General features: G+C 41.1%; 1 protein-coding gene across 4 annotated transcripts in view; it reads right to left on the reverse strand.

Annotated features, from left to right (window-relative positions):
- Positions 1–837: 837 nt before the first annotated feature.
- TPD52 (tumor protein D52) overlaps positions 838–27,375 on the reverse strand; it is a 40,489-nt gene continuing 13,951 nt past the window's right edge. The window contains exons 1-8 of one of the 4 annotated variants that reach the window (XM_048286193.1): positions 17,472–17,934; positions 12,340–12,455; positions 10,585–10,733; positions 9,582–9,683; positions 8,523–8,549; positions 4,146–4,187; positions 2,731–2,779; positions 838–2,309 (exon numbers count right to left, since the gene is read on the reverse strand). In XM_048286193.1, the coding sequence (XP_048142150.1) occupies positions 2,193–2,309; positions 2,731–2,779; positions 4,146–4,187; positions 8,523–8,549; positions 9,582–9,683; positions 10,585–10,733; positions 12,340–12,455; positions 17,472–17,643 (774 nt within the window). In that variant the 5' untranslated portion in view covers positions 17,644–17,934 and the 3' untranslated portion in view covers positions 838–2,192. Of the gene's footprint in view, positions 2,310–2,730; positions 2,780–4,145; positions 4,188–8,522; positions 8,550–9,581; positions 9,684–10,584; positions 10,734–12,339; positions 12,456–17,471; positions 17,935–27,375 lie in introns of those variants that run through there. The other 3 variants (XM_048286196.1, XM_048286194.1, XM_048286195.1) reach the window with 3 other exon arrangements.

The following is a 27,375-nucleotide window of genomic DNA, read 5'->3' on the forward strand; positions in this document are numbered from 1 at the left end:
CCAGCCTAATTGATTCTGTGATTACCACACTAGCCCTGAAAGCAAAGCTTCAGTGGTCACAGCAGCCCCAAGGCCACCTGCACTCGAGGAAAGGAAGGTGTGGGCAGAGGAAGATGCAGCAGAAGCTCCTGGGAGCGTAATAATGTGTTATAATAAAAGGACTGCCATGTGGTCTTAAAAAAATTAAAAGCCTTCCTTCAGAATACAGAAAGCTCAGCTCTGGACTAGATGACCTTTCTCTTTGTCAGTTAGAGAAATAAATAAAAGCCCCATCCAGTAAGGATCATGTTCCAGAAGAACCTGTCCTACGTGGTACTGACCCAAAAGAGGAAGAGCTACATTCTCTCTATACCATTCAGTTCTCTGTTCCTTTGTTAAGGCGGAGCTGGCAGGGGCTGAAGGAACATGTCAACCCATTTTCTGAACTTCACGCTGTAACCAGAGCAGTTTAATTTTATGTCGTGGCAGAGCACTGGAACAGGCTGCCCAGGAAGGCCGTGGATTCTCACTCTCTGGAGACATTCAAAACCCACCTGGACACCTTCCTGTGTAACCTGTTCTAGAGGTGACCCTGCCTCGGCAGGGAGTTTGGACTAGATGAACTCCAGAGGTCCCTTATAACCCTAACAATTCTGTGATTTTGTAATTTTATGTAGGCCACTAGAAGGCAACCTAGGCTCAGTCTTCTCTGGAAATGCCAAGCTCAGCCATGTAGATTCCCCCCCGTACTGTGGTATGTATCAGCACTGCTTTGAACCAAACTTACAGGACTGTTTCAATTAGAAATAAAATTTCCTTACTTGTTTACATTATCCTCCACGTTCACAGGACAATAAATTCCTCACATACAGATTTTTATTAAGCTTCTCACATGTAATTAAGCATACATTCTATATCTGACATGCTAGCAAGGTTGTCAGGAGCCAACCTTTTTTCCTCCAGACACCTGTGTCTGCAGTTGAAGTTTCATGGATTTCACACAAAGGTAGCAAAACTTGTTTCCAGTTCTAAGCACGGTGATAAAACGTTCTAACCATGTGGCAGAAACACACGAAACACAAGAAATTTGAGGAATACAGCAGACAAAACAAGGTGTAGGAGGACAGATCTTTTAAGAGAGCTATGCTGACTGATGACACTGTGTACCTCTCAAAACAGACTTCTGGAGTCAGGAACAGGGGTGTTACTTGAGGTACAGGCCTTAAATACATAGAAAAGAGTAAGACAGGGTAGCAGATGTTTTCAGGGTTCAGCCTGCAAGGGAAACAACATTAGGATTTAGGAGCAATTCTCTTGACTGAAAAAGAACAACTTCCAGGGTCAGGCTTATTCTTCCAGTCCATGCTTTGTTAGTGTGAATGTGACACCACCACATGTGAATGAAGATGAATCTATTTGTGACTGGTCAAATGTTCAGAAGAGTGTTATCTTACCACAGTGACATCCTGTACAAAAAACAAGACTGAAAATGTTATGGTGACTGAACCAAACCAGCACTATGAGACATCTTGCGTTGGTCAGAAGTTTCCTAGGTGGACAATGCATGGACAGATGGGTAAGTTTTAGATGTTCTGTATTACCTATTCACGCCTGCTGTATGAGGAGCACACTCATAAGACAATACATTCCTACCCCTGTGTGATCCTGCTATAACTTGTGTAAAGCCTGCTGAAACTGAAGTCCTTTCTTTAGCTGGGAGTGATCCTTCCTCCTTGTCCAGTCTCCTAGTCCAGTGTCCCTTGCAGGCAACACTCAACTGAAACAATCACAAGGGATCCAAGTAACAAGCTTCGGTTTGGCAGCAGCAGTAGATTGATAAGGATTAAGTTGAGCAGTAGTTACAGATTGAAGAGAAATTATGTATCCACAGTATCTGTACAATATAATTCACTTCTCAAAAGAGGTTTTTTTTTCATTGCTATATTTTAAAGGTTGCCTTCAAATTACAGGCAAGTCCTTTAAATGCTTGAAAGGCATAGAAATTCCCCTTCCCACACAAAACTCCAAACAATGTATTTTAGTTTCAAAAATATTTTGAACCCACAAACAAGCTTGGTATCAGTTAATTGGGTAAAATAACTACGTGCTAAATAAAAGCACATCTGGTGGAAAGAGCGCAGAGAATGTTAACAAGTGTGCTTGGTTTTTGCTTGCAGCATCTGGCAGTGGGTAGCAGGACGGAGGTAGAAATCTCAGTGGGTCTCTTCCTCTGTCTGTTCTGCAATAGTTTCTGTGGCACTGGCATTGGCAGCAGAGTTGAGAACTTCTCCAAAGTCTCCCCCGGCAGGTTTGCTTCCTCCAACTTTAGACTAGAAGACAGAGAGAGCCCCAACATAGCACAGTAGTTACTTGGCATGCCAAACATGCTTAACTGTACAAAACCAGTACCTCTGCATGAGTTTAATAACTCTCTTCAACAAAGCAGCTTTTCCAGGTCTAAGAGACCTCCACAATATTCTGAAAACAAATCTGTACGTATCTGGCAGCAAACACTCACCAGCAGATTAGTTCTTCTAAAGGCATCCTCCTGTATGAGGTGCAGGCAGCCCATTATTTTATTTGCAAATCATTAGGCAGAGAAACCACTTCCACAGTACTTAAAAAGTTGTTCATCTAAGCAGCTCTTCAACTATTTACCAGTAACTAAAAAATAGGCTGCCCAGAATCTACTTGAGTCTTTTCTCCACATTCACAGCTCTAGAATCACCAAGGTGTTTTAGTAATTCTTACCTTTAAGTTTTCAACTTTTTCCTCAAAGGATTTGAAAGTAGGAGAATTTCTAGGAAAATAAAAAAAAAGGAAGCACGGAATTAAAACCACATCTAGTTAACCTATAAATATCACAAAACAGGCAGACAGTTGCTTTTTCCCAACAGCAACATGAGATTTGTTTGGGGCTCTTTCCCTGTTTTAAAGATAGCCTAAAAATAGTTTACATCTGGACCCCCCAAGTACTACAAAATTAAAATTCAAACATACTCAAATTGCAAGCTCACTTTCATCTTTGGCAACTAAACACTGTCAGGTCCAGCAACAGGCTCCTTCATATCAACATGGAAAGGAGAACTAGCAAGTATTTTAGATTTGGCTTATTATTCCCAGTGATTTCAAACATGTTTCTGGCTTAAAGCACTTGTTCAGAAAAATCTTAGTCCTCACTTCTGGTTAGCCTAATAAATTATTACTGAAGAAAGCTCATCAAAGTTTTTTCACTTTTTATAAGAAAACTCGTTCAGTTTACTTTGCTACATGTTCAATTAATAAAACATGGTTCACAGTGGCATTTTCTGCTAACATGTTAAATTTAAGCAAGACTCCCCCTTGCCTTTAAGTGCCAAAGGCAGCTGTAATTACAAATGGTAAGTTCTGCATACAAAGAGCAGGACAGCTTGAGATTTCCAGTGCTGAGGGCTGGTGTATAATTCATTAGGGTCAGAAGAGTGGCTTAATGCTCCAAATAGCTGTCACTGCCATGTGCAAATTTGTGCAACATTTTGTACACTTTTTCTGCCTTTATGTAGGATGGAAAATGCTTGCCTTCAGTGAACCGGGACTAAGGATTGATGGACTCAAAAATGTATTATATAAATATGAAAGACAAGGGTGTTTTTCAAAAGAAGTCTACAGCTTCCCTTCGCTTGGCGTTTGTGTAGGTCACTCACACTTAGCAGCACTCTTTTCCTTGGGAAAGCACACACTGATACATGCATCAAACCAGACTCTCGCAGGAGATGGAGGGACACAGTGCCAAGCAAGAGGAGAGAAAAGGCAAGCACCCCAGATCACCAAGAGACTTTTTGTGAAACCACAGGGGCTTTTTTACTCACTTTCATTTTCAAAAACATATGCCAAGCTACTGCCTTTTAAACTTGGAATCACTTAGTAGCATTATATTTTAACAGACAGGGAAAAGCTGTTACAGTTTTCCAAACAGCAGGGAAATGTCACATTCCAGATGTTTGATAACCCCCTCTGTTAAGCAGAAATAAAACAAATTTTATCCTATATGTACAGGAAATCCACTACAAAGCTGGGTGGGGTTTTGGGGTTTTTTTTAAAACTATGTTAGCTGACTTAAGTTCACTTTGACTTGATTCCACACATGAAAATAAATAAACCAAACAGCTGGATTATGCATACATTACCTCATAATAGGCATACTAATTGAATGTTGTATGGAGCGTATACTAAATGCCAGCATTAAGAGGAAAGAAAGCGAAAAGTTAGTTTAAGTATTACATTGAGAAGAAATTGGCTTAGAGAGCTGACTTCTGTAGACTACCTTTGGTAGACAGCCAAACAGTCTTACAGAGTCTTAGATAGTAACTGCTTGGATTTGCTTTCTTAAATTGCTTAGCCATGCACACACACACACAAGTACACCAGAGCAAAAGCTGCAGCAACCTTTTTCTCTTTTAGAAAGATTCGAGTGCCATGCTTCTTAGTACTTGGTTCTGCTTAGCTGCAACAGTCTGTCTACGCCTTGAGCTTCTCAAGCAACAGGAGTCATGCTGCATTTACAGTTTTGCTGATAGCAAGTAGCAAACACTTGAGAGATCAATCAACTAATCTTCCTATTGAAAGAATTATCCCTACCTCCAGAAGGCTTCCATTTCAATTCAGTGTAAGTTTTTTATGCTCATCGATACAAATTATCCACTCATCAATATACATTATCCAACAAAAGCAGACACATCAGTCAGTATTCAAGGTCAGGTTTATGCTGGAAGCAGGGATAAAGTCCTAGTCCTGTGTTCTGAAATTCATGGAGGATTTCTGTAACCTGCCAGTGTTCCTATACAGTTACTGTTTGTCTAGCAAGAACACACATCTACTCCTAGAAGGTGACTGGATATAGATTAAGGAGCTCCCAAATAACCTCAAGACCTGCCATCAAATTTAGTTCCATATAGAAAATGCCTGTTTACTGTCAATACAAACAAGCCTTATATGTTAAATGTTTCTTATCAAATACCACAACAGTAACTTAGAATTATTACAAGTGATGATCTCAGTTTTTCATACCTATATATGGAATGTCAAAGTTTGTCTAGGCTTTATGACATCTTTTAAGAGAATCCTTTCTAGGCAGTTGCTGGAGGAGGACAGGAGGAAAGGGAGACAACTCTCTCATAAGATGTACCTCCAAACTTTCAATTAGCATCTCAGCACCATCAATGGAAGATACATTCACAGAAGAAAAAAAGTTCTATGTTTATTGCGGAACGAGTTTTAAGAGATTCTTTCTGAGGCTCATCAGTAAAATACAGTGATAGAATAAAACAACACGCACAAAAAGCTCCCCTAAGGTTGGGATCCCTTAAGGCAGATGCACAAATATAGGTTGATTTGTAGTTACAGCATACTGGGAACCAGATACACAAGGCTACAGTAATGTACAGCTATGTTTCATCTATTTCCCCAACCTCATTTCTCCTGTGTTTCATTCTTATGGATGGTCTGGCTTCTATAGGCTTCTCCAGAACACAGAGAAGCTGACTGTCTTCTGGACTGTAATTTATATTCCTCACTGATGTGGATTAGTACAAGTTCTGGGCTTGCTACATGGCAGGTTTTATTACAGAACTGCACCAACACTAACTAGTCAATGCTCAGCCAATTCCCCTCACGCTACAAGAAGTTTCTCCCTGAAAGAAGATTAAGGCTAAAGAGGATTAAATACATATATTTACAAACTGTAGAACTGCACACTATGAAAAACAACCTATAGTGTATTGCAGATATTTTAACAGGTGTCTACAGAAGTTTCATTTAAGCTCAGAAATCATTTAATAAAAGAACTATTCATGCACTCATGACGAATTTACTTGCCATTGCACAACACACTTCTGTATACACTCAGTATCCATTTTGCAAAATGACACCATAAAGTATTATATAGTTTTATCACACAATGATCTGGTTTGCAAAAGAACTGAATTAGATAAATGCAGTTGATTATTTTTTTAACATAAATCACCTGTTCTTCAAATAGTACAAAGAGGCACAGTTAAGCCTTGAACAGCTTTATGAAGAAAAGAACTTGTATTTCTTTTCCCAAATAACAATGCCACACTAAAGCATTCATTGAACTAGGCCATCAAGTTGGGCAGTTTGAAAAAGAGAAGCCCTCTTTGCAATGCTCAAAAGCAAATCCCTAGCTTAAAAAAGACAGTAAATAAAAAAGGCACAGCAAGCTGCTCTCCAGTCTTTTCCATATTTTGCATTGCATTAAAGTTTTATTATCCTTTACACAATAATTTTTTAAAGCTACTCCTTTGCATAACATTTTGAAAAGGCATAAGGAGGTGTGCCAGTCCCTGCCTAGAAAACACAGCCTAACATACACAGTAGCTAGTTACTTTTGTTAGTAGTTAAATTTCCAGCTGATATGCTGGTAAGTTATAGTATTTAGGAATCCAAGATCATAGATCAGACTTCTAAAGCAAACAAAGAAAGTTATTCTGCAATCCCAGAGCAAGGCAAAGATGGACTTTCCTTCATTATATGGATGCAGAGCAGGAGGAGCCAAGTGCAAAGTCAGGACTGCTCAGAAGCTACATCTTGATACTACCATTGTTTTGCACAGAATACTGATGTTGCCTACACAAGGAAGGTTAGCCCATCAAAACTTCAACAAATTCTTACAAAGAGAATAAAGGTATTAAGAGAAACCTGAGAAGGAACAACGTTCATTTTCATCATAAAGAGCAGAGGAAACAAATACAAAAAGGAAGCAAAAATACACTGACATTGCACTACCAGTTCTCCCCTCCTCTCCATTTCAGTAGTTTCCAAAATCACAGCTCCAGCAGCTGCCTCACTCCCTTTTGCAGCTCCCTATTAAATCACTTTGCAGCGCACGAATGAAAACCTGCATGTGATGTTTGCTGCATGGAATATGTAGAAATAATCCAACATGGAAGAAATCACACCATTACAGCTGAGAAGTACCTCAACTAAAACAATGCAAGGGAAAGTGAAGCCACAATGAAGCCAATGTAAGAGTTTAAGAATAAAAATGCACCTGCATATTCAGTATTGGTTCAAATAAGTAACAGGCCCATCAGCTATCATTTCCAGGACAGAATTTAGGCATCTAAACCTTTCTGAAGCTCAGACTTGCCCTTGAGTAGTCATATAACCTTGGGACCTGAATTCACTGGCTGAATTCCAGATGAATTCAGTTCTTATGAAAAACAAAACAACTTAAAGGCTTTTAATCTCTTGTTTCAAGTGCAACTAAGATCTTCAACAGCACTAATTCTTCACACTTTTGTTTTGTTTTCTAAACCCAGCTACTCCTGAATTTATAACAATACTTTGCATTTCCATTACCATGATTCTCCCTGAGCAGCACACCAACAGTGCAGACTTCTCTGGTACTGTTACATTCCCTCCCAGTGGCCCAGTTTCTGATAAAGAGTACTCAACACCCACAGAGCCACTAACTGGAGTAATTAGGACACTCTTAAGGTATTCCTGAAGTGGAAGACAGCTCTGAGTCTGTGCTTGTCCTTGTCCAGTGCAATAGTCTAATACTAATTGGGGAACACCATAGTCTTAAGGTAGAAAAGTGACTCCTGTTAAGTGAGCAGCTGAGCTCTGCATCCAAAACTAACAGAGAAGTCTTCCAGGTTCCCATTGTCTCACTGATGCTAAAGGGGACATATTTCAGACTGGCTGCTATTCTCATACCTGATCAAACTGAGCTCACTTCAGAGTCTGAGTTCTCATCCTGTGATCATCCTTCTCATCCTGAGCATCCTGTGCCTCTGCCCATCTCCTCCCCTGGGACAACAGCTCCCAGTTAGTACTCTAGGAGCCAGATCCCAACATCTTTATAGAGATCCTACTGCTGTCTTTAGCTCCTTAGTGTGGGAGTACAGAAAAGATTAAGTCAGGCTCAGGTGTGCATAGATGGGCTGAGAGGCAATGGACAGAAGTTGTTACACAGGATTTTTAACTGCTGAAAACACTGAGTATTTGCTTAGATCAAAGGTAATGTAGATGAAGTAACTAAAATACTGGCACTGCTAAAGTAATCAACTCAAGGACTGTTTCACTGGACAAACTATGAACAAAGAATGTATAAACTATTTTACATTTAGACTCTAGTAATTTAGTTAGAGTCACAATGCTGAACAGCCATTGTAATAGACACAAAAAGGGAGAAATCTCTATACTCTGCCACGGCACAAACATTGTACAGACAAAGGAGGAATCCTGCATGCCATTGACCTCAACACCATATTCTGTCTCCTGACAAAAAACCTTGCAGAATCATTTTAGTGGGTTTCTTTCCCACAAGGAAGAGAGACTAATTAATTATTATGTATACTCAAGATTTCATGTTCTGAGATAGTTACCAGGTGAACATGAAGAAACACCTTCCCTGACATTAACTAACACTGGAGAAAAGAAGAAATTACCTTTTACAGACAAAACTTTAATTAAAAATTTTAATGGAGACAGTCTGACTACATGCTTAGTTTCAGAAGCAATTCTTGTGCCCACCTTACCTAAAGGAATGTGAAAATGCCTGTAGTCTGCACAATGCCAGAGTAAGCATTAAAGAGAGAAAGGAAGTTCTGATAAATCTGAAGAAAAAAAAGTAACTGTGTAGCTGTACTCGAAGTGTTTACTCACTAGACTTCAAAAAGCAAGAGGTTAATGGCATCACTTTCGAACGGCTGATTTTTATTACACTGCTTCCAAAGCAGCAATATTCTGTGAGAACGTGTGAATTTCTATTTGCCCAATAATTGAAAAATAAGTTTAAAAACAACAAATTACCTGTGGAGATGAATAATTGTATAGGCTCCAATACTAAGAATTATATAATCAAGGAATTGTAGGTTGAGCATCTGATTGTATTGCATCCAATGGACTTTTGCAAGCAGCTCAATATGGTTCTAAAAATGACTGTCAGACTTACCTAATGTGTATGAAGGGCTGTGTCATTTGGCACAAAGTCAAAACATGTTGCATGCCAACAGTAGTTAAGAATTAAAAAGTGCCAACAGTCTCTTTAAAATGTAATAAAATCAAGCCACTTCTATGAGGCAGAACAGCTTAGAAATAAATAAATCACACCTGGAAGGAATCGACACACAAAACAAAAAACCCAAACAAACAAACAATCAAATAAAAACCAAAAATAACAACCAAAAAAAAAGCCAAACAAGAAAATACAAAAAGTTAAAGATACTACTTGTTTAAATATAATATTCCACAAGCTGAGAAAGAGAGCAGAAATGCTAGTGCTATGTATATCCCACAGAGGCAGGCAGAGACTGCCACCTGCAATCACACCAGAAAAGTAAGAGCAGCAGGGGAGGTAGTAGCACACATTGCTTCTCTCGCCTACGTAAAATACACACCACAGAACTGCTCAGCATCAGTGAGGACATACAAGCAGATTTTGCAGCAAGTCTCTTACCTCCCCTAAAACAGTTGCTGAAGGCTCTGGATAGATTAGCTTTTAGAAGCACTAGGTATGTTAATAGCATAAATTTATTGCAGTGATTACCCACTTAAATAAAAAATGCAATTACTTGGGAAAAGGTAAAGAAACCTACCTGACATCTTCAAATTTCTTGGTTATGACTGAACCAACAGAAGAAAAAGCAGCAGAAGCCTTCTGACCAGCCTGAGACAGGGTTTCTGATGTTCTCTTGTATCTGCATTCAAAAAAACCATTTAGTTTTTAGTTATTTTAATAGAACACATAAGGAACCTTTTAGTGTGTGTATATTCACATCAAATGCAGAGGTACACTTCAGCTTTTGGGTCTAATGGAAAACCTGCTTAAGGCATTATTTTGAGCCTTTGCAGTCCCTTCTGGCTACAGCATCTCTGCCACCTCTGACTTCAGACCTGGTTCACCAACATGCAACTACACTACCCCACCCCTAGAACAGATGCTATCTGCTATTGTAGGATTTAGTAAAATATAAAGTAAACTCACACAGAAAACACCCCAATCAACAAAAAAAAAAACCAAACTCAAAAAACACAAAAGAAAACAAAACACCAAAAAACAACACTATGTGCACACACACTGAAAAAGGTCTATTTTTTGTGCCGAGTGTCTAATTCTTGTACCACACAGTTCTGTCAATAAAATTCACCATAAAAAGTTTGAGGTACATCTTGTTACATTCTGTGTAGTCATTAGTTGCAGAAGGTAGCTTGCTCTAGACCTTAAGCTAACACTTGTGTTTGGCAAGAACAGTAACTGTGACTTCATACTCTTCCTGCATGGGCTCAGTTTACAACAATTTCTGAGGGTGGAAAAGAAGGATATTCTGTTGGACTTAGGACACCTTGGTATCTCAGATCTATCAGACAAAAAAAATGTGTTAGAATAGCCCATATTTTGGTCATTCTTCCTTCACATGAGATATGGCTAGCAGTGTTCTTCTTTAAAAAAATAATCTGTGTTAATTTACCCAGAGAAGTTTTAATATAACTTAATTTTGTGTTATTTATACTCATTTCACAAGAACAGAGTGTTTAGACATGACACAAGATCTAAACAGTTTTCAACAGTCTAAACAATCATGATAAGCTGGTACATACGCTGTGGTTGATGTAACGTCTTGCCAGCTTTTGGTAATGTTCTGCCTTAGTTCCTGTAGTGAGTTAATTCCCAGCTTTCTCTTGATTTCTACTAGATGCTTCTCTTTGGCAGCTAGCACTTGTGAGAGCGTCTGGATTTCCTCTTCCACCTGTGGCAGGAGAGTTGTTAAAAAGTGGTAAACAGTTAACAAGCAATATACCCAACCATTTAACTATGTATTTCTTCTAAAGCATCTAGTAGACATCAGTAATGGGAGGGCTAACAGAGGTTTTTAACATTGCCTCACAGTCATTCCTAAATACAAAAAGAGAAATGCAACATAGATTACAAGGGCTAGTGAGAAAGTAAACTACCTGCAGCTAGCTCTGTTACAGGAATATGTACAAGGAAGTTGCTAACTAGAAGACTCTACAATTAGAAATCATTACAGGTTGAAGATTAGTCAACCCAAGACAATGGCCAAGCCTGTATTCTACTTCCACATCAGAAGAGATACCAGTGTGTGACCAGTATCAGGAAGCTGAGTATATCTGATCCATACACAAATTTTGTCTCCTTGCTTCACCAGAAAGGTCCTTTTGTGGCTTAAGCCAGCACCTGTTGACTGGATCCAGCCACAGGAGTGCCTTCCCCAGAGCAGGTGTGGAAATGGTGACAGACTGAGCAGTCAAAACCCACACAAACATAAAACACACAGCACCTGCTCTGTAACTAGAAAACCATATTGTTTGTGTATTTCCTTCTTTATTCAGATGGTCACTTAAGCTTCTCCTAGAAGCATGACCAGAGATGTCAGCACAGTTCTACAGTACCATTCTGTAAGCTATATAGAAGTGACAGAGGCACTAAAGCCATGTGTACAAAGGCAAGGGCATACCTCCAATCCTGCTTCCTCATCCAGGAAAGATCACCCTAGTTTAGAGTATTAGGCTGCCCACTCATTTAAGCTCCTTACAGCTCCTCATTGTACTCCTTACAGTATCTTCAGTGCACCTTTGTTTTGGATATCTGTCCGAAGTCCAGTGTGACATATCCTAGCAGGACCAGCCTACCCTCACTATCTTTGGCATGAAATGATACTCAGGACTGCCAAATACAAGAATGTATTACATGTGCTTACTTCACAGCTAACCTTTGTTCGCCAACCTTAGGCTTAAGTTAGTGTCTTTCATAATGGTCCTAAAGTCCCACAGAGCTATTAAAGAAAAAAGACTGGCTACTTAACAAAGCTTGACTTTGGCATGTATCAGGCTTGAATATTTGCATGTCTGTCCTTCAAAGAATGCTACTTTTTCTCACTCTTAAAAATATTCTGTTATGGACAAGAATAGTAACATGGTTAGACACTAGCAATACAGTGCCTACACAGATACTACTACAAAGCATTCTTCATGAAAGAAACAGCTTTAGCTACTCCACACCAGTTGAGACAAAACTTGAGGTTTGGCTTCCAACCACGTTCTCTTTGACTGCTTATTTACCCCTTTCTCACTCGAGAAAAAAATTAAAAGGTTAGGTATTTATGTATCTTGGTTTAAGATCTGTACATTCAGCACTCACAGCTGAATTTCCCATCACTAGAACTGGCTGTTCTTTTCTCCTTGACACCCTTCCTTTCTGTGCAATACACAGAAGTGCCAGCTTTAGACACTCACAGAATAACTATGCAAAGCATTAACTGTATGTTCAAAGATAACATTATCCCAGATTTTCATTATCAAAACAAGTTTAAGAGCTATTTGCAAAAGAATTACCTTGGCAAGCTCTTTTCTTAGCTCATCCTGTTCTTCTTCTGAGAGTGTTTCTGCCATACCGACTGTAGCAGCAGCATCCTCTCCAACCTCAGGTATAGAGTCACTCCTCAGCAGCCCTTGAGATGAATAAAAGTTATTCAGATTATCACGTCTGCCAAGCAGCAGCTAACATTAGCACACAGCTCTTTTGTGCCAGTGCACAAAAAAAACTTGTGAGAGAACACCAAAGTCATGCTTCCCAACTACAGGGAGGAAACCAAAGGCATTTTATATTTCATTCTATCAAGCTGTATTAAAACTCAATATACTGACAACTGCTGCACTAATAGGAGACTGGAAACCTGTTAAGAATAACACATCCCACTACTCTGTGAGAGAAACCAAGGCGCAGAATGCTACGTCCCAACCAGTGTTTCCTACACAACCCTGCCCAGGAGTCTGTGCACACTCTGGTATCTCATCCATCTGGCACAGAAACTCCAGAAGCGCTGGAGATGCTCAAGGCCCATGCAGAGGCTCCCTCATTTACTAGTCTCCGGATCAGATTTAAAAGTGTCCATTCTGAGCACACTGGGTGCAGCCACGAGCAAGGTTAACAACAGTGGAGAAAACTACTGCACTGCAAGTATGAACTCTTCCTCTGTACCCTGCTTGACCTCTCTGTCCCTAGTAACTGGGACCACTGTGGCTAGAAGGTTGCAGGTATCATGGAACTAGAAGTAAACTGCTGGTTTACATCTGGACCTTAAGACAGATGGGAAGCCCAGAGACAGAGCTCAGGAACAAAAGGCTGTTGCTTCAAAGCAGGGGACTGCTGAGAAGGGACTGGTAACAATGTGCATCCACTCATACTGCTGCCTCTTCCCCTTCCAAATCCAGAAACCAATACTCTGCTAAATTCCTATATAAAACACAAATATCCCTATGATCTTCCTCAACTTTTGCTTTCAGGGCTTCAGGGAAAAGAAGGAGGATGATACTATTTGTATTACTTTGATGCACTCACTCCAACGATTCATCTTTTTTTAGTCCTTAGTTCTTGCAGTAAGATAATTTTAAACACCTTTTAATGCAACAAAATTTCCAGCAAAAGATTTCCCATTTTGAATCTTTGTAGCTGACACTTAAACATAAAGTTTGCCAAAATCAAGGAATTCTGTTCTAAATGCAGAGAGACCAGGTTGCAGGGAGACTGCATGCTGGGATGGTTGTGGATTCCCAGAACTAATTCTCTATGCAAGAGGTAAAACAGCTTTACAGATAATAAAAAAAGAAGTTAAATAAAAATCTTAAAATACAAGGTGAAATAAATCAGGATTGTTTGTTAATAAGGAGCGAGGAAGAGTGTGTGTAAATATGTACATAAATACATGATTCATCTAAGTTGAAGACACATTAAGTAACATTTCCTATTAATCACTATAGTAATTAACCATCCAACCAATAAAATTCCATTCTCATTTCAGCAGCTTCTGCTGGCACTCCATACTATCCTTTGGTCTGGGAATCAAAAACTCATTAATCACCACTATGATTTTGCTGTGAGGTTTCATATCAAACAGCTACATCACAATCAGCTGAAAAGTCAGGGGGGAAAAAGATTCTGTGAGTCTGTAATTAGTTGTAGGCATTCTATAAAACGGGCTCCTAGCAGCTGTCAAGCCAAAAAAAAGAAGAAACTTTGTTCTTGATCAAATTACTGAACTCAGGTAAAGCTCAGTTCCTCAAATTCTTTCCAATACAACTCAGTATGTCGTCTGCCTGTATTTGTGTCCAGAACACTTGCCTTCTAGAAGCACACTGCTACATGGACAGAACTTTTGTAAATGCTGTTACCTGTCACCACAGAGTACACTGAGAAGGAAGCCTACAGAAAGAAAATTAAACCTCATTCTGCATTTATTCATGAGATCTGTGCCACGTTTTCCCTGAGATTTACATGTGTCTTCTATACAATCATAATGTAGGTCCTGTGAGTTTCCCAATACGCTATTTTCTGTCAGTTCTTTGAGCAAGAACTTCGAAGTTCTAATGCCCAAACCAAAGCACAGCACTACAGCACCTCAAACAAAGGATTATGGCTCATGTCTCACAATCAGATAGATAACTTTTGTTTTATACATCAACATATTTCCTTAATAGTTAAGAATGCCACACCTTTTCTGTCAAATAGCTATTTAACCTCTTAATTACATATACCTACCCTGAAGGAAAACTAACAATTTGAACTGCATTTCTCCCTGATACCCTACAACTCCCCCATATGTTCACCTACGACTCCTGACCTTGCTCTCATCTGCGGCCCTTCGGGGACCACCTGCTTGCCATCACAAAGCCATTTCAGAAAGTTTGCAAGTACCATGCTGGCTCCAAGAGCATTAGCACAACCAGCTGAAAGTCTGTTCAATCTGATCATGAGGAGTCATCTGGATTAAATCAACAAAAATAGATCAAGTGAATCCACCAGTAGGAAAACGTGCTGGATTGTCTCCTGCAGCAACAGCTTCTGTCTGGGGAATGTACCTTCTCTTTTGAAAACTCATTTTTTAAGATTGTTCTCCTTCTCGCCTACCAAATGGAATTTAAAGCACAATGCTAAGAAGCAAGGGAATGATATCTCCTCCCCTTCACATTCCTAGAGTTTTTAGGGAAACAGGAAATCACTGCTACTCAGAGTGCTCCATACCTCACCCTGCACATCTGACCATGCCTTCCTCTCCTCGCCTCCTGATTCCCTCCCATTTACTACTTTTTTGAGTTCCACATGAAGTATGCTAATGATTTCCCATCACTCTTCATTCTGGCACCTCCACTCTCTCTCCCTGTCACTGCTCATCTCCCTGTTTTCTTTGCTCCTATTCCTCAGTTCAATACCTACAGGACACAGGGTTCATCCATGCTATGGGTAAGGCTGTGCTGGGCCGTCTGACCAAGGAGCAGTTGTCTACACAGCTAGCAACCCACAGACCTCCACAATGGGGTGGCTACAACACAAATGTATCCCATAAACTAGGGCTGACAGCCAGTAGGATCCTGGCTTTGAAAAAGCTTCCTAAGGAGACGTGCACAGCCCATCTTAGATCTTTCTATGGGGTGTAGGGCAAGAAACCAGGAAATCAGTAGTCAGCCAACAGATGGAAATGCTTTGACTCAAACTATTACTAAGAGACTATTTCTCATTTGTGGTCTTTTCTTGCCAACAGGACTGTTGCTATTATTATTTTAAATTGTTATGTAAAATCATTATTACTTTCAACTTGTTACCTTTTGTTATCTTAGTTGTCTTGCATCATTAGAGTTGTGAAGGACTTAAAATTCAGTCATTTGGTACTCTGTTATAACCAAGTTTAACTGAACATTTCATGTCTCTTAAACAGAATAAAAAATCTATTTGGGGGAAAAAATTGTAAAGACTTAGATAGCATTGAGAAAACTTACCTAGCTTTAAGGTCAGTTTTTAGGTCTGTATTTCTAAGATTAACATATTATCCCAGCAGTTTATTAGATCTACTTAAATGAACCAAATAAAGACACGAGCAAGTTAGTTGATTAGGACTTCATGGATCACAATCAGGGAAATGGCACTTAAGTCCCTATTATTCTGCCAGGGTAGGCAAAGCATCAGAGTAATTCAATTAACACTCAGCTTTTCTGATTTGGGGTTTGCTTTGGCCAGTTTCAATCCAAGTTCATGCTCTATTTTGACCAGAAATTCCTACCTCCCTGGCCTGAATTCAGAGATCAGCAGCAAACAGGAGCAGTTTAAGGAAGTATTTGTCATTTCAGATGAGCAGCCTTGGGGTGGGGGCGGGTTAACCTCCACAAAGCTTTTTTTTACACTGACATGTTCTGCATGCGACACTCAGAATGAGCATTGTGGTTATCACTATACAGTTGGCAAAGCTAAAGAAAAAAGGTTCTTGTTATAGTTCAGGAGAACAAGCTGTTGCTAGGTTATAAGACCACTCCAACATTTGAGTAACATACAGTACTACAGAGCATATTTATTCTTCAGTATATAAGAAAGATCAGATTTAAGTGCTTCCCATTTATCTCAGTGAAGAAGCCAAAGTGAGACATATTTCTTCAACCTGGGGGGAGCAAATTCTTGAGCTTCTTCCAAATGCTAATTAGATATTCATTCAAAGCAAATGAAAAAGAAAACAAAGCCCAGCAAAGGCTGGTGGTAATGGTGATGCATCATCACCTGACACAGAGAGATGCTTCCCCTCTCCTTTAGAAGAGCTGGGAGATGCAGTAATTGCAGAAGTGAAAGCTGACCAGTATTTCCCAGTAGCCCCTGGCTCATCAAGTTCACAGAGAGGGTTGTTACAGTTCACACAGAGGTTCCCCAAGAGATGCATGTTTCTTTAAAATTTTAAGTAACAAGCCCATCAAAAAAAAAAGTTAACACCTGTGTAACTTTGTTTTGCCATACCTGAAGTAGGTCTAAGATTTCTTTATTTAAAATCACTTTGGAAAATCACATCTGGCAGCAAGGAAGGGAAAGGAATGACAGTAAAACCAGACTAAGATGTGTTGGGAGGCACAGCTATAGGTGTTCTGTACAACAGAACAGGTTACCAGCTAGAAACTCATAGGGTTAAGCACTAGACAGATGCCACTGCAGCACAGCACAGGGCAGCCCCAGTGAAGTTAGTATCTGCAGGTGGAAGGTTTGAAGCATTTTAAATGCTAGGTAGAATGGAGTAAAGGCTTTAGAGGGCATTTTTGTTAATCAGTGAGATTTTCAGTATTATGGCAAAATCAGACTTTAGACTATCCAGAGCTCTGAAGTCCTAGTAAAAATGCAATTTCTACCTCCTCCCTCAATAAATCTAATAGTCAAACTAGGCAAATTATTCCAATCTTGAAGAAGTTGCCGGTTTTGTTCCGAATTGTTTCTGCCACTTCATTTTCCCTCAAAATGCCTTTCTACTGAAGAAATAACAAATAATGTAAAGCTGGTAAATGCCTAATACATGAGATATTACCTACACAACACACTGAAGCTAATACACTTATGAAAACTAACAGAAGGCCAACTTTCATAGATTTTTGAGAAGTTTTACAGATATTAATTGCTAAACATTTCATGTAGAGATTTTAAGAAAGGAAGAGAAGGAAGTTACCAGACTTTGTCAGTGTAGGTGATCCAGGTGGAGAAAGGTTTATGCTAGGCGACAAGTAAAGATAATTTCTGTTCACTCCAGCATTGAAATCAAAGGGCGATTTGTAATCCTCATATAGATCCATGCCAGACAGTTCAGAGCGTGCAGCCATCCTCCTCTTCCACCAAAGCATTCATCTTTGAATGGTGACCCAGACAGCAGGATTCAGAAACCCTCCATTTCTTCACATGACACTCACTGTGCCTCCTCAGAGAATTCAGCTCTGCTGCATATGATAGAGCCGTCTAGCAAGTGATTTCTTAGCCATCTTGTAGCTGCTGCTGTTTACATGGCACAAAGTTACGTTCCTGTAAATTTGTAACTGAGACTGTACTTAAACAGACCGTTCCTTTAACAAACATTCACAGCGCACCACTCATGGCTTCTGCAAGAGCCTTGGTGCTCTGCAGAACTGCATCAACTATTTTCAATCGTTTAAATAAAAAAAGGTCAGCTGACTGCAGCTACACCAGGATATCCTTAATCTTCTAGGACACAAAAGGATTACTAGCCGTAATCTATCCTATATACCATCTGTGTTGGACTTTTTCCTCTGATTAATGGAAAATTCTGCGTGCATAGCTACTTCTCCAGCTGCTTCCACCAGTGTAATAACCACTAGTGAGAACACAGTCTCTGCTGCCCAGGTATCACACTGTAGTGTGAGTTCAGAATAGGAGAGAGCAGCACTCCTCTCTGAAGGCTGGGCTATAAACACCACCTAGGTTTATTGATGAACGTTCTAATGTGCATTACGATTTTTGCTCATGAGGCTAAATATATCTGGGTCTGATGAGTTTTGAGGGTTGTTTTTTTTTTGGGGGGGGGGGTGGTATTAAATATTTACGAAGTGCACTGCCCTATGTCCTTGGTGCTTCAACCAGCATTGTTTAGAGCAGCCAGTAATGGCAGGAACCGGTAATGCATCGCCTGAAATGTATTTATGTTTTGACACATATACCATAAAGAAAGATCAACTTACATAAGCCATCTGACTTCATGCCAGGCCTTTAAGATTCAACCCTGGGAAGCAGAACTGCTTCTTACCTAAAAGAGGCACTCAGCACAGCTTTGCAGCACTTCACTACTTACTTTTTTTTTTTTTTAATTTTTATTTCAAGATCAGCTTCTTTCACTGAAAACACAAGCTTACTAGCAATGTAGATCACCTTTCTAGCTAAGCAATACTTCCTCCCAAACCCCACACCTTCACCTGGGATCCTCACTGCAGTCTGCACACAGAGGAGCATAATCAAATGGAAGTTAATCTTTTCCTGCACGGTAAGGACAGAGCTGATCAGACATTATTCCAGAGAAGTGAAGGAGCCTTGAAGCACACCAAAGTCAAATCTGAGCAAAGTATTCCCCGGGCATATGAGAAGAAAGCACATCCCTTCTGGAATTTTAACTTCCCATTTCCACTGCAGTCAGTCAGTGGGCACAGGAACAGACCTTACAGCTAATTAAAGAGCAGCTCCTTTAGGCTACAGACCTCCATTCGCTTCTGGGGCAGAGTACCTGCAGGCTCACAACAATGAGAGTTGCTGGAGCCTGAAACACAGGCCTCTGCTATTTTCCAAACCCACTGAAAAGAAGAAAATAGAATGTCCCTTTGCATTTCTGACACATGGCTGTGACGTGTGCCAGAAATACTGCAAAGTTCACCTGGCAAAGGTCAAAGCTTTGGTCACTGATTCTAGTGAAAGCATCCAGAGGCAGCAGAGAACTGTAACACAGCTACAGTAATAATATACTCTATTAACCAAGTCTGTTAATATGAATACCTACAGATTGTGCTTCGCAGCTTTCCCTTGTGTAACTCAGCAGTCAGGGGCTGCCTTCTGTGCAAAAGGCTCAGGCAGTAGTTGTACTAACTGGGTTAGACAAAATGACAAGTTATCAGGTGTGGCACACGAAGAGCTGGGTGTTTTCTGCCATCACTCTCCCGACACAGAAAGAGAGAGAGAAGAGGAGGCTACACCCTAGGACTTTTTCCCAACCCTAGATAATAATTCAGTTTAACACCAGTCAGTGCTATCTGGCTACAACTAGCTATTATAGCAAAAAGAATCCCTTATGAAAAATCTGTTGATTCCTGCTAACAATCAAGAATACCATTTCCTAGGCATTTCCTGGAGCAAACATTACGTTTTTGTCTTTTACAGGAAATTCCTTACATTCAGATTTACCCCTTACCATCCATTTAAAAAAATCTGGTATTCTTCCTACATCTTTATAGCACAAAAGGTGGTTTCATGTCCCTAGAGACATTTGGATTGCTAGTCTTAACCACCAGCCTGGCCTGCCACCCCTACAGACAGAAGTGTGTATGGGCCAAACTCTTCAACACATCTTCAGCGTAGTCAGAGACACATACAGGACATGTCCCACTGCTGGAATATACACTTGGCTTACAGGGAAGATTTGCTGAATAACAAATCTAAGCCTCCACCTGAGAGGCTGAATTCTGCTTTTGTTCTGGCTTACGCATAGCCTGAGCACAAGACCAGAAGTCATCCAAGACAATCTCTAGTTTTTAGAAATATTACAGAAATATTACTGTCCTAAGGTCATTGCCAAGAGAAGGATATCATGCAAGCGCTCCTTACTTCAAGTTACCCTCCTTGCTCAGATTAATCTCAATTATAGTGGCCATACAGATGGGTTGCTATAGCACCTCCCAAACACATCACCTAAACACATCAGCCTCCTGCTCTCTTACCTGCTAGAGTTTACAGGAGTGTTTCTCCTCACTTGTTCTCAGGTACAAATCCTACCTGGTGAGGAACGAAGCTGTTTTGCTGAACAAGCTTCTTCCTTATCTCTTAGGGAAGTTTGATGGTCTTCACACTGAAGTACAAGTCAATCCATCTGTAAAGAGAAAGGACTGCAGTCCACCCTTTTAAACCTGCTGAAGGACAACTTGTAGGCCATCATCCCTAACTCATCCACTTCAGGATCTAGTTTTGAGAGATCCCCTGCCAGCCATAACAACCATTTTATCTGCTTCTTCCCCAGTAGTTCCTAAGCACATCCAGAGATTCAGGGCAGAGCAAGGCAGCACTCGCCCTGTACTGCCTAAGGCCAGTCTGAAGAAGATAGGTTCTGCTAGCTGTGGTGCATTTGGAGGAGGAATGAATCTCTCTCCAAGGGATTTTCCAAATTCAAGTGGTGGCCCAAGGAAACAAAGCAGGATGGGTATGACAAACAGCAGCTTCACAGAACAAAAAAGTAAGGTTTTGCTCTGCAGTGTGAAGCTTTTGGACCAGTTTAGCAGCTCTTGATAGTCACAGCAATCAAGATTTCTCTACACTATGAAAACAGGCTCATTATGAGGCCTTGCTGAAGGGCCCTCCCATGACCAAATTATCCTGCTGTACCGGCTTCCTCTCCACACTAATTCAGAGCACATGAAGCTGGCTGAAGGTGGAATTGAGGCTGTAGAGCCATACCCTAATAGATGGACGCTGCCTTCCCAGGGCAAGACACACACGTTTCAGAGCTGAAACTTAAGTTTAGGCTTCTGTTACATGGCTTAGAGTAGTTACTGTGTATCCTTGAGTATCTGCTCTTTGCCCTGCATTGTAAATTCAGTTTTACTGTGTACCTTGGTTGTTACTGCAGATACCAGATGCAAGGCAGCACCTGCAAAGATATTGAAGCCTAAAGAAGGAGCTGTTTCAAAGACAAGTAGCAGTGGGGTTTTGCTTACTATGCAAGAGATTAAAACTGAAGATTTTGCTATTCCAGAACAAGTACTCATTGCCCTTAACACCTGAAGATAACGAAGAGGTTAGTACTTAAGTCATCTATGCCATTTTAGAAGCTGGTGTCTGAGAGACTGGCACAAGGTAGATGATACCTTCTGTCAAGGATGCTTGAACCAATTACTGACAAGTTCAACTGAATGTCACAAAACGGCTCAGGAAGGCTTGGCAAGCCTCAGCAAAGCATTACCATCACAATTCCCACCATTAATCATGTTGTAATCTCCTCTGTTAAGGTTACAGAGTGTACTTAAAGCTTTCCCAGGTAACTATTTAGCATTAACAATCAGTACAGATTGTGCACCTCATGAATCATAAGGGAGGGAACTCCCTCCACAGCTAGAAAAGCTGTTGAATTTGAGCAAACACTTTTCACCAGATATTTGCCTGCTTAGTCTCAGGCATGGTTCTTTCTTCAGCTAGCCCCTGCTACCCAGGTCTGCAGCTTCCTCCTTAACCCAAAGCTCTAGCAACAATTTAAGCAAGGCAATATAGTATTAAAGCACTTCTACCTTGATGGCAAGGCTAAGATGTTATGGTAGCCTTGCAGAGAAGCTGCTTTTCCCACATACAGGTCTAGCAGAACAATAGTTTGTTCATACATGGAAACATTAGATCCCTCCTTCCCTACAGAAACCAAACCCTGATCAAGCATGAATGAGTATCACCTCCAGGCTTTGAAGAAACTGAGCTATGTATTCAGTAGTGTTTCATACAGTTAAACTCAGGAAAGGCTACCACTCATGCCTCAGGATTGGAGGAGTGCAGAAGCTACCCTAAGATGATCTAAACAGTACTTTGGAAAAAGCTATCAAAATAACCAATCCACAACATCTGCTCTGAGTTCTGCTGTTACATAGGCACCTTCACCACATTGAATACCCCGTGTTTGTGTCTTGATTATACCCAGAGCTGCCAAACTTGTGCATCACAGCTCATACTTTTGGCAAGGCTATCATGACTCCAGCACTTAAGCAAGCAAAAGAAAATGGGGGAAAATGAGGGGAAGACTTTGTTGACAAAGAGGGGAAAGAGGTGCAAGAAGCACTTGCTCTTTGGGGGGGCACAGCAAAAAAGATTCAGTCTCTTATTTCAAGGTTGCCTGTTAAGATTCAACTGCCTTCTCAGCCTATACTTGGTTTGAATTTCATCTTCTTCAGTCTGCTAAGAGGCAAGATTGACAAGAGGCCTGCCAGAGAGTGTGTCTGGGGCAAAGACTTCCAGCCAGGCAGTCTTCCACCACCCCCATCTTTCCCAGGTAGATCCCAATCAGGCAGCAACAGTCAGGCTCCTCTCCCCACTCCAACAGAGTTTTATATGGCATAAGCCATTTTAAGAGCCATAAAGCTACTTAAGCATCTTAAGCCAATCTAGATTCTGTAGCATCAAGTTGATCTTCAAAATCTTGCCAGTTTACAGACAAGTAAAGCCTTTCAGCACCTGATCTGAGGCCTTAAAACTGCATTAAGAGAAAAAGATATTGTGAAGCAATAAGACAGAAGCCCGAAGACTAAACAAGCCTGAAATTTGCATATTAATTCCCACACTGTGCTCTCTCCCCTTCCTTTAACAGCAGACACTTCTTTCAGTCCCCTGAGATTTGTGCATGATAAGAACGGAGCTGCACAGCTACAGCAATTCCTGAACAGCATCGCTATAGGCTTCTGCAGCCCCGTTAGCAATGGTCAGCAGAATGTTGCTGAAGGGGTTAAGTATCTGCTGTCTTCTAGCAGGGTACAACTCAACACCACAATATTAATCTCAGTACTTCAGCCTCCCCCGCATGCTTTCTCTGGACAAGCTCTGCTTATACAACTACATCATTCAGTAAGGTTTTTTGTACAGAAATATCTTCTCCAGAATTTTCTTTAGCCTAAGTGCTGCCTTCACTTACTCTTATTAAAACAAACAAACAAAAAACCCAAAGAAAAAACCACCACCAACAACCACCACCTCTTAGAATGATCAGTATTCTGCCAAGACATACCTCCCTGCAACACAAACACTTTCAAATGTTACAGGTGAGGATCACAGGCTGCCAGTATTGCTCTTCTCTTAAACCAAAGTCTCAGCCCACAGTATTTCAGACAGCTGACGCATGTCTTGGCGAAAGCAGCAGTTCTCTTCTCTCAATCCAATTATAAACTCAGACTAATTTCCTGAGCTCTTGTGAGGGAGTAGATCCACACTCCGGCATATTCTGCCACTAGACAAGCTGATACTACAGTAAAATACTTAACCCGTTCATATCAGACAAAATTCTCTATATTTGCACACATTCTCTACTACCTTATAAATGTTTCAGCACTTAGAAAATTAGGCAGAAATCCCTGATTTATGACAAAGTTGTGTGTCTCAAACAGTGCTCTAAGCAGTCACCTTTCCCAGCTCCAGCAGTAACAGGTAAAAAGCTTTCTGACTTATGGAAAGGGTCCAGGCCAAAGGACAGAGTAGCACCCCAGAACCAGTGATCAGAGTTTGCATTGACTTTGGAAAAGTCAGATCAAACCCTACAAACACAGAGGGGCACTTCCAAGTGAGATTAACAGAGTCAAAGCATCGCCAGGTAGATTTTAGTTATTTAGTTATTTTAGATTTAGTTATTTAGATTTAGTTATTTTACTTCAGCCACTTATCCCAGTTATGCTGCATTCTCTATAGACTCCAATCCTTCAAGCAAGAGACTGACCCTGCCAAAAATGTGAAGAAACAGTGCTGAGCTGCAGCTAGATGTTAGTTGGAAAAGATTAGGAAGAAAAGACTGCAGTGCAGAAATGGTATTGTTTCAAGCAAGGTTTTAGTATGTAACCTCACAATCTAACTAAGTTTTACTTGAGTGACTCCGACTGGAGTGACTCCCTGCCTCCCTCGTAGGACAAGTCTGTTTTTCTGCACTCTTAAAGCAAACCTCCCTCTTTTAACACAGAATCCCAGAGCCTCCATTTCTGAAAAGCAGCTCCAGAAAAGTCTGCCAGGTACCAGGTTGCAACACGAAATCGACACTGAGGTTTTAAGAACAAAGCAAATTTGATTATGCATTAAGCTGAATCACATATTGTGATATCTAAAAAAGAATCATCCAAAAAAGCACCATCTGTCGTCTTAGCAGTACCTTAATAATACCGACAAAATCTTCAGTGTTTGTGGTACACAGCAGCTCCCACCATGTAATTACCAAGTTCATGCCTGCATTTGGCGTGGCACAGAAATTCCATCATTTACTATAAAGGGCAGAAGTACAGAAGCAACCAAGCAGCACACAATTTGATGCAAGCAACACGGGTTTAGGGTAAGTACTTCACAAAATCCATCCTTGAAGATATTCAAAAGCTATCTGGACCTGGTCCACAGACACGGATATCAAGGACCAGTCATCTTTAATATCTTTATCAATGACACAGAGTGGCATCAACTGCACCTTCAGCAAGTTTGTAGATGACACAAAGCTGAGCTGTGCAGGTGACACATCAGAAGGACAGGATGCCATCCAGAAGACCTGGGCAAATTCAAGAAGTGGGCCCATGAGAACCTCACCAAGTTCAACAGGTCCAAGTGCAAGGTGCTGCATCCAGGTCAGGGCAGTCCCAGATACAAGTACAGGCTGGGAGAGGTCCTTGAGAGCAGCCCTGCAGAGGAGGACTTGGGTGGATAAAAAGCTGGACATGAGCCACCAGTGTGTGCTTACAGCCCAGAAGGCCAAATGCACCCTGGGCTGCATTGACAGCTGAGTGGCCAGCAGGTCAAAGGAGGTGATTCTCCACCCTTACACTGCCCTTGTGAGACACCACCTAAAGCACTGCATCCAGCTCTGGAGTTCTCAGCAAAGAAGGACATTGACCTGCTAGAGCCGGTCCAGAGAACGGCCACAAAGACGATCTCTCAATGAGACATCCTACAAAGGCAGGCTGAGAAAATTGGGGCTGTTCAGCCTGAAGAAGACTCCAGGGAGGCCTCACTGCGGCTTTTCAGTACCTAAAGGGGACTTGAAAAAGAGGAAGAACAACTTTCTACACAGGTAGATAGTGACAGGACAAGGGGGAACAGTTTCAAACTAAAAGAGGAGAAATTTACATTAGACATTAGTAAGAAATTCTTTTCTCAGAGGGTGGTGAGGCACTGGAACAGGTGACCCAGAAGTGGTAGATGCCCCATCCCTGGAAGTGTTTGAGGCCAGCTTGGATGGGCCCTGAGCAACCTGATCTAGTTAGCAGGTGGCATCCCTGCCCATGCCTGGGGGGTTGGAACTGGATGAGCTCTAAGGTCCCTTCCAACTCAAACCGTTCTGTGATATGGTCCTGGGCAACCAGCTCCAGGTGGCCCTGCCCTAACAGGGGTTGAACCTCCAGAGGTCCTTCCCACCTCAACCATTCTGTGATTAACACAATGGCTGTAATAAGTCACAGGCAGCTCCCCCAGATTCTCCAAGGATCTTCCAGGGACCTCTCTTCAGGAACACAAGGGGTCCTGGCACCCTGTCTTAGGGAAGGTCTGTGGCCTGTCCTTCATCTTGTGAAGCAGATTTGTAAGTATCTACCTGCTGACAAAAAATAAAGTTCAGTTTTCTCCCACACTTTCTAAACTGAGGTATGGACAGAGACTTCACGGGAGACTTTTCACTTCCACACATCTCCCCAGTGTACAGGAGTATTATGACAGCTGACAAGCAAAGCAGAAGCCTTTGCAGCAGTAGAGACTACCTTGGTTTCTGGTAAGAGACTACAGGAAAAAGGTAGCTGACCAGTTGGGACATATTCTGGGAGGGGGAAAAAGTCTCCTGTATTTTCATAAAAGGGACAGACTTACACTTTGCTCACTAAGTGAATAAGCAAGCAACTTTTTGGGCTTGACATGTGACTCTAGACACAGAAGCAGCTCTTGGCAAGTACAAAAGCCATCTACTTCCCCCGACACCCCTTCTTCAGGAGGGAAGTGCCTCTGCAGTAGGAAGAGTTCACTCTTGTACAGAAAGAAAAAGCTGAAGTAGACAAATAAGCTACCAGTGTCACTGAGCTAAAGCTGCCTTTCAGCAGGAACCTGTCCTCCTTTTACCCTTTATCAATTGCATGAGCCCAAGAAAACTAGGCTCAAGTTAAGTCATTGAATTCCCTTCTCCAACTCCTCAATTTATTTTTCATCCATTCCAGTGCAGTTTCCTTTACTCCTCCAGCAACTCTCTCTAGAGCATGCTCTCAGGTTCCCCTAGCAAAGCTCCTCAGTCCAGAGGAATGCTGACACAAAAGCTTCCAAACACGTCAGTTCATCTACAGATGTCAGCTTGCCCTTCAGTAGCACTGGGCGAGTCACTTCTGCACTCAGAGCACAGTAATTTTTAGCACAACCACACAAATTTCCTCACAAATAGTCAGAGGACAGTAATCTCCAGGTGGGCTTCCACAAAGGATGCACACAACACCAAGAGGAGTGACATTTTTTAGAAGCACTGCTAATTTTACTACACACAGGTTACTGGTTGTATGGTTAAGGTGCACTCCTGCTGTAGCCTGGCACCTTATTCAGCTATCCATGATAAAGATCAGCTGTTTGCTTAGCAATAATGGCAAACCACCAGTTTTTTTCCCTTCTTAGGACTTGACTAAGTAAGTTTACGATTTTGACTTCTGCTGTCAAACAAGTGTAATTGCATAAAACTTTAAGTACAATTCCTCAAACACGGCCAACTGCAAGTAGCAAGCTGTATAGAAATCCTATTAATATTTTTGCTCTTGGCTTATCTGAGAGCATACTGTGAAGTATCTGTGAAACTGTAAAACTCTGCCTAGTCAGCAGCAGCAGTGCACTAGTATGGTAAATACACAGACATATATGCCCCAGAAATGTCTCAGGTCATAACCTGCTCCTGCTCCCTCTTCTTCAACCAGTCAATTTACACCTTTAAACCAGTAATGGGTTTTGCTAAAAAACCTTCAGAGAACCAGGCTGACCACAAGGTACCTAAAAGCTGGCAGTAGACACCAAGCCCGTTACAGCTTTTCCAAGCAGCTAAGCCCAAAATGAAGACAAGCCCTGATTATTCATCTACATTTCTCACACTGCAGCATTTCAGTGCGCCCTCCCAAACTTAAGAAAGTAAGACCTAA

The sequence above is a fragment of the Corvus hawaiiensis genome, chromosome 26 (genome assembly GCF_020740725.1).
Source record: "Corvus hawaiiensis isolate bCorHaw1 chromosome 26, bCorHaw1.pri.cur, whole genome shotgun sequence".
Taxonomy (NCBI): Eukaryota; Metazoa; Chordata; class Aves; order Passeriformes; family Corvidae; genus Corvus; species Corvus hawaiiensis.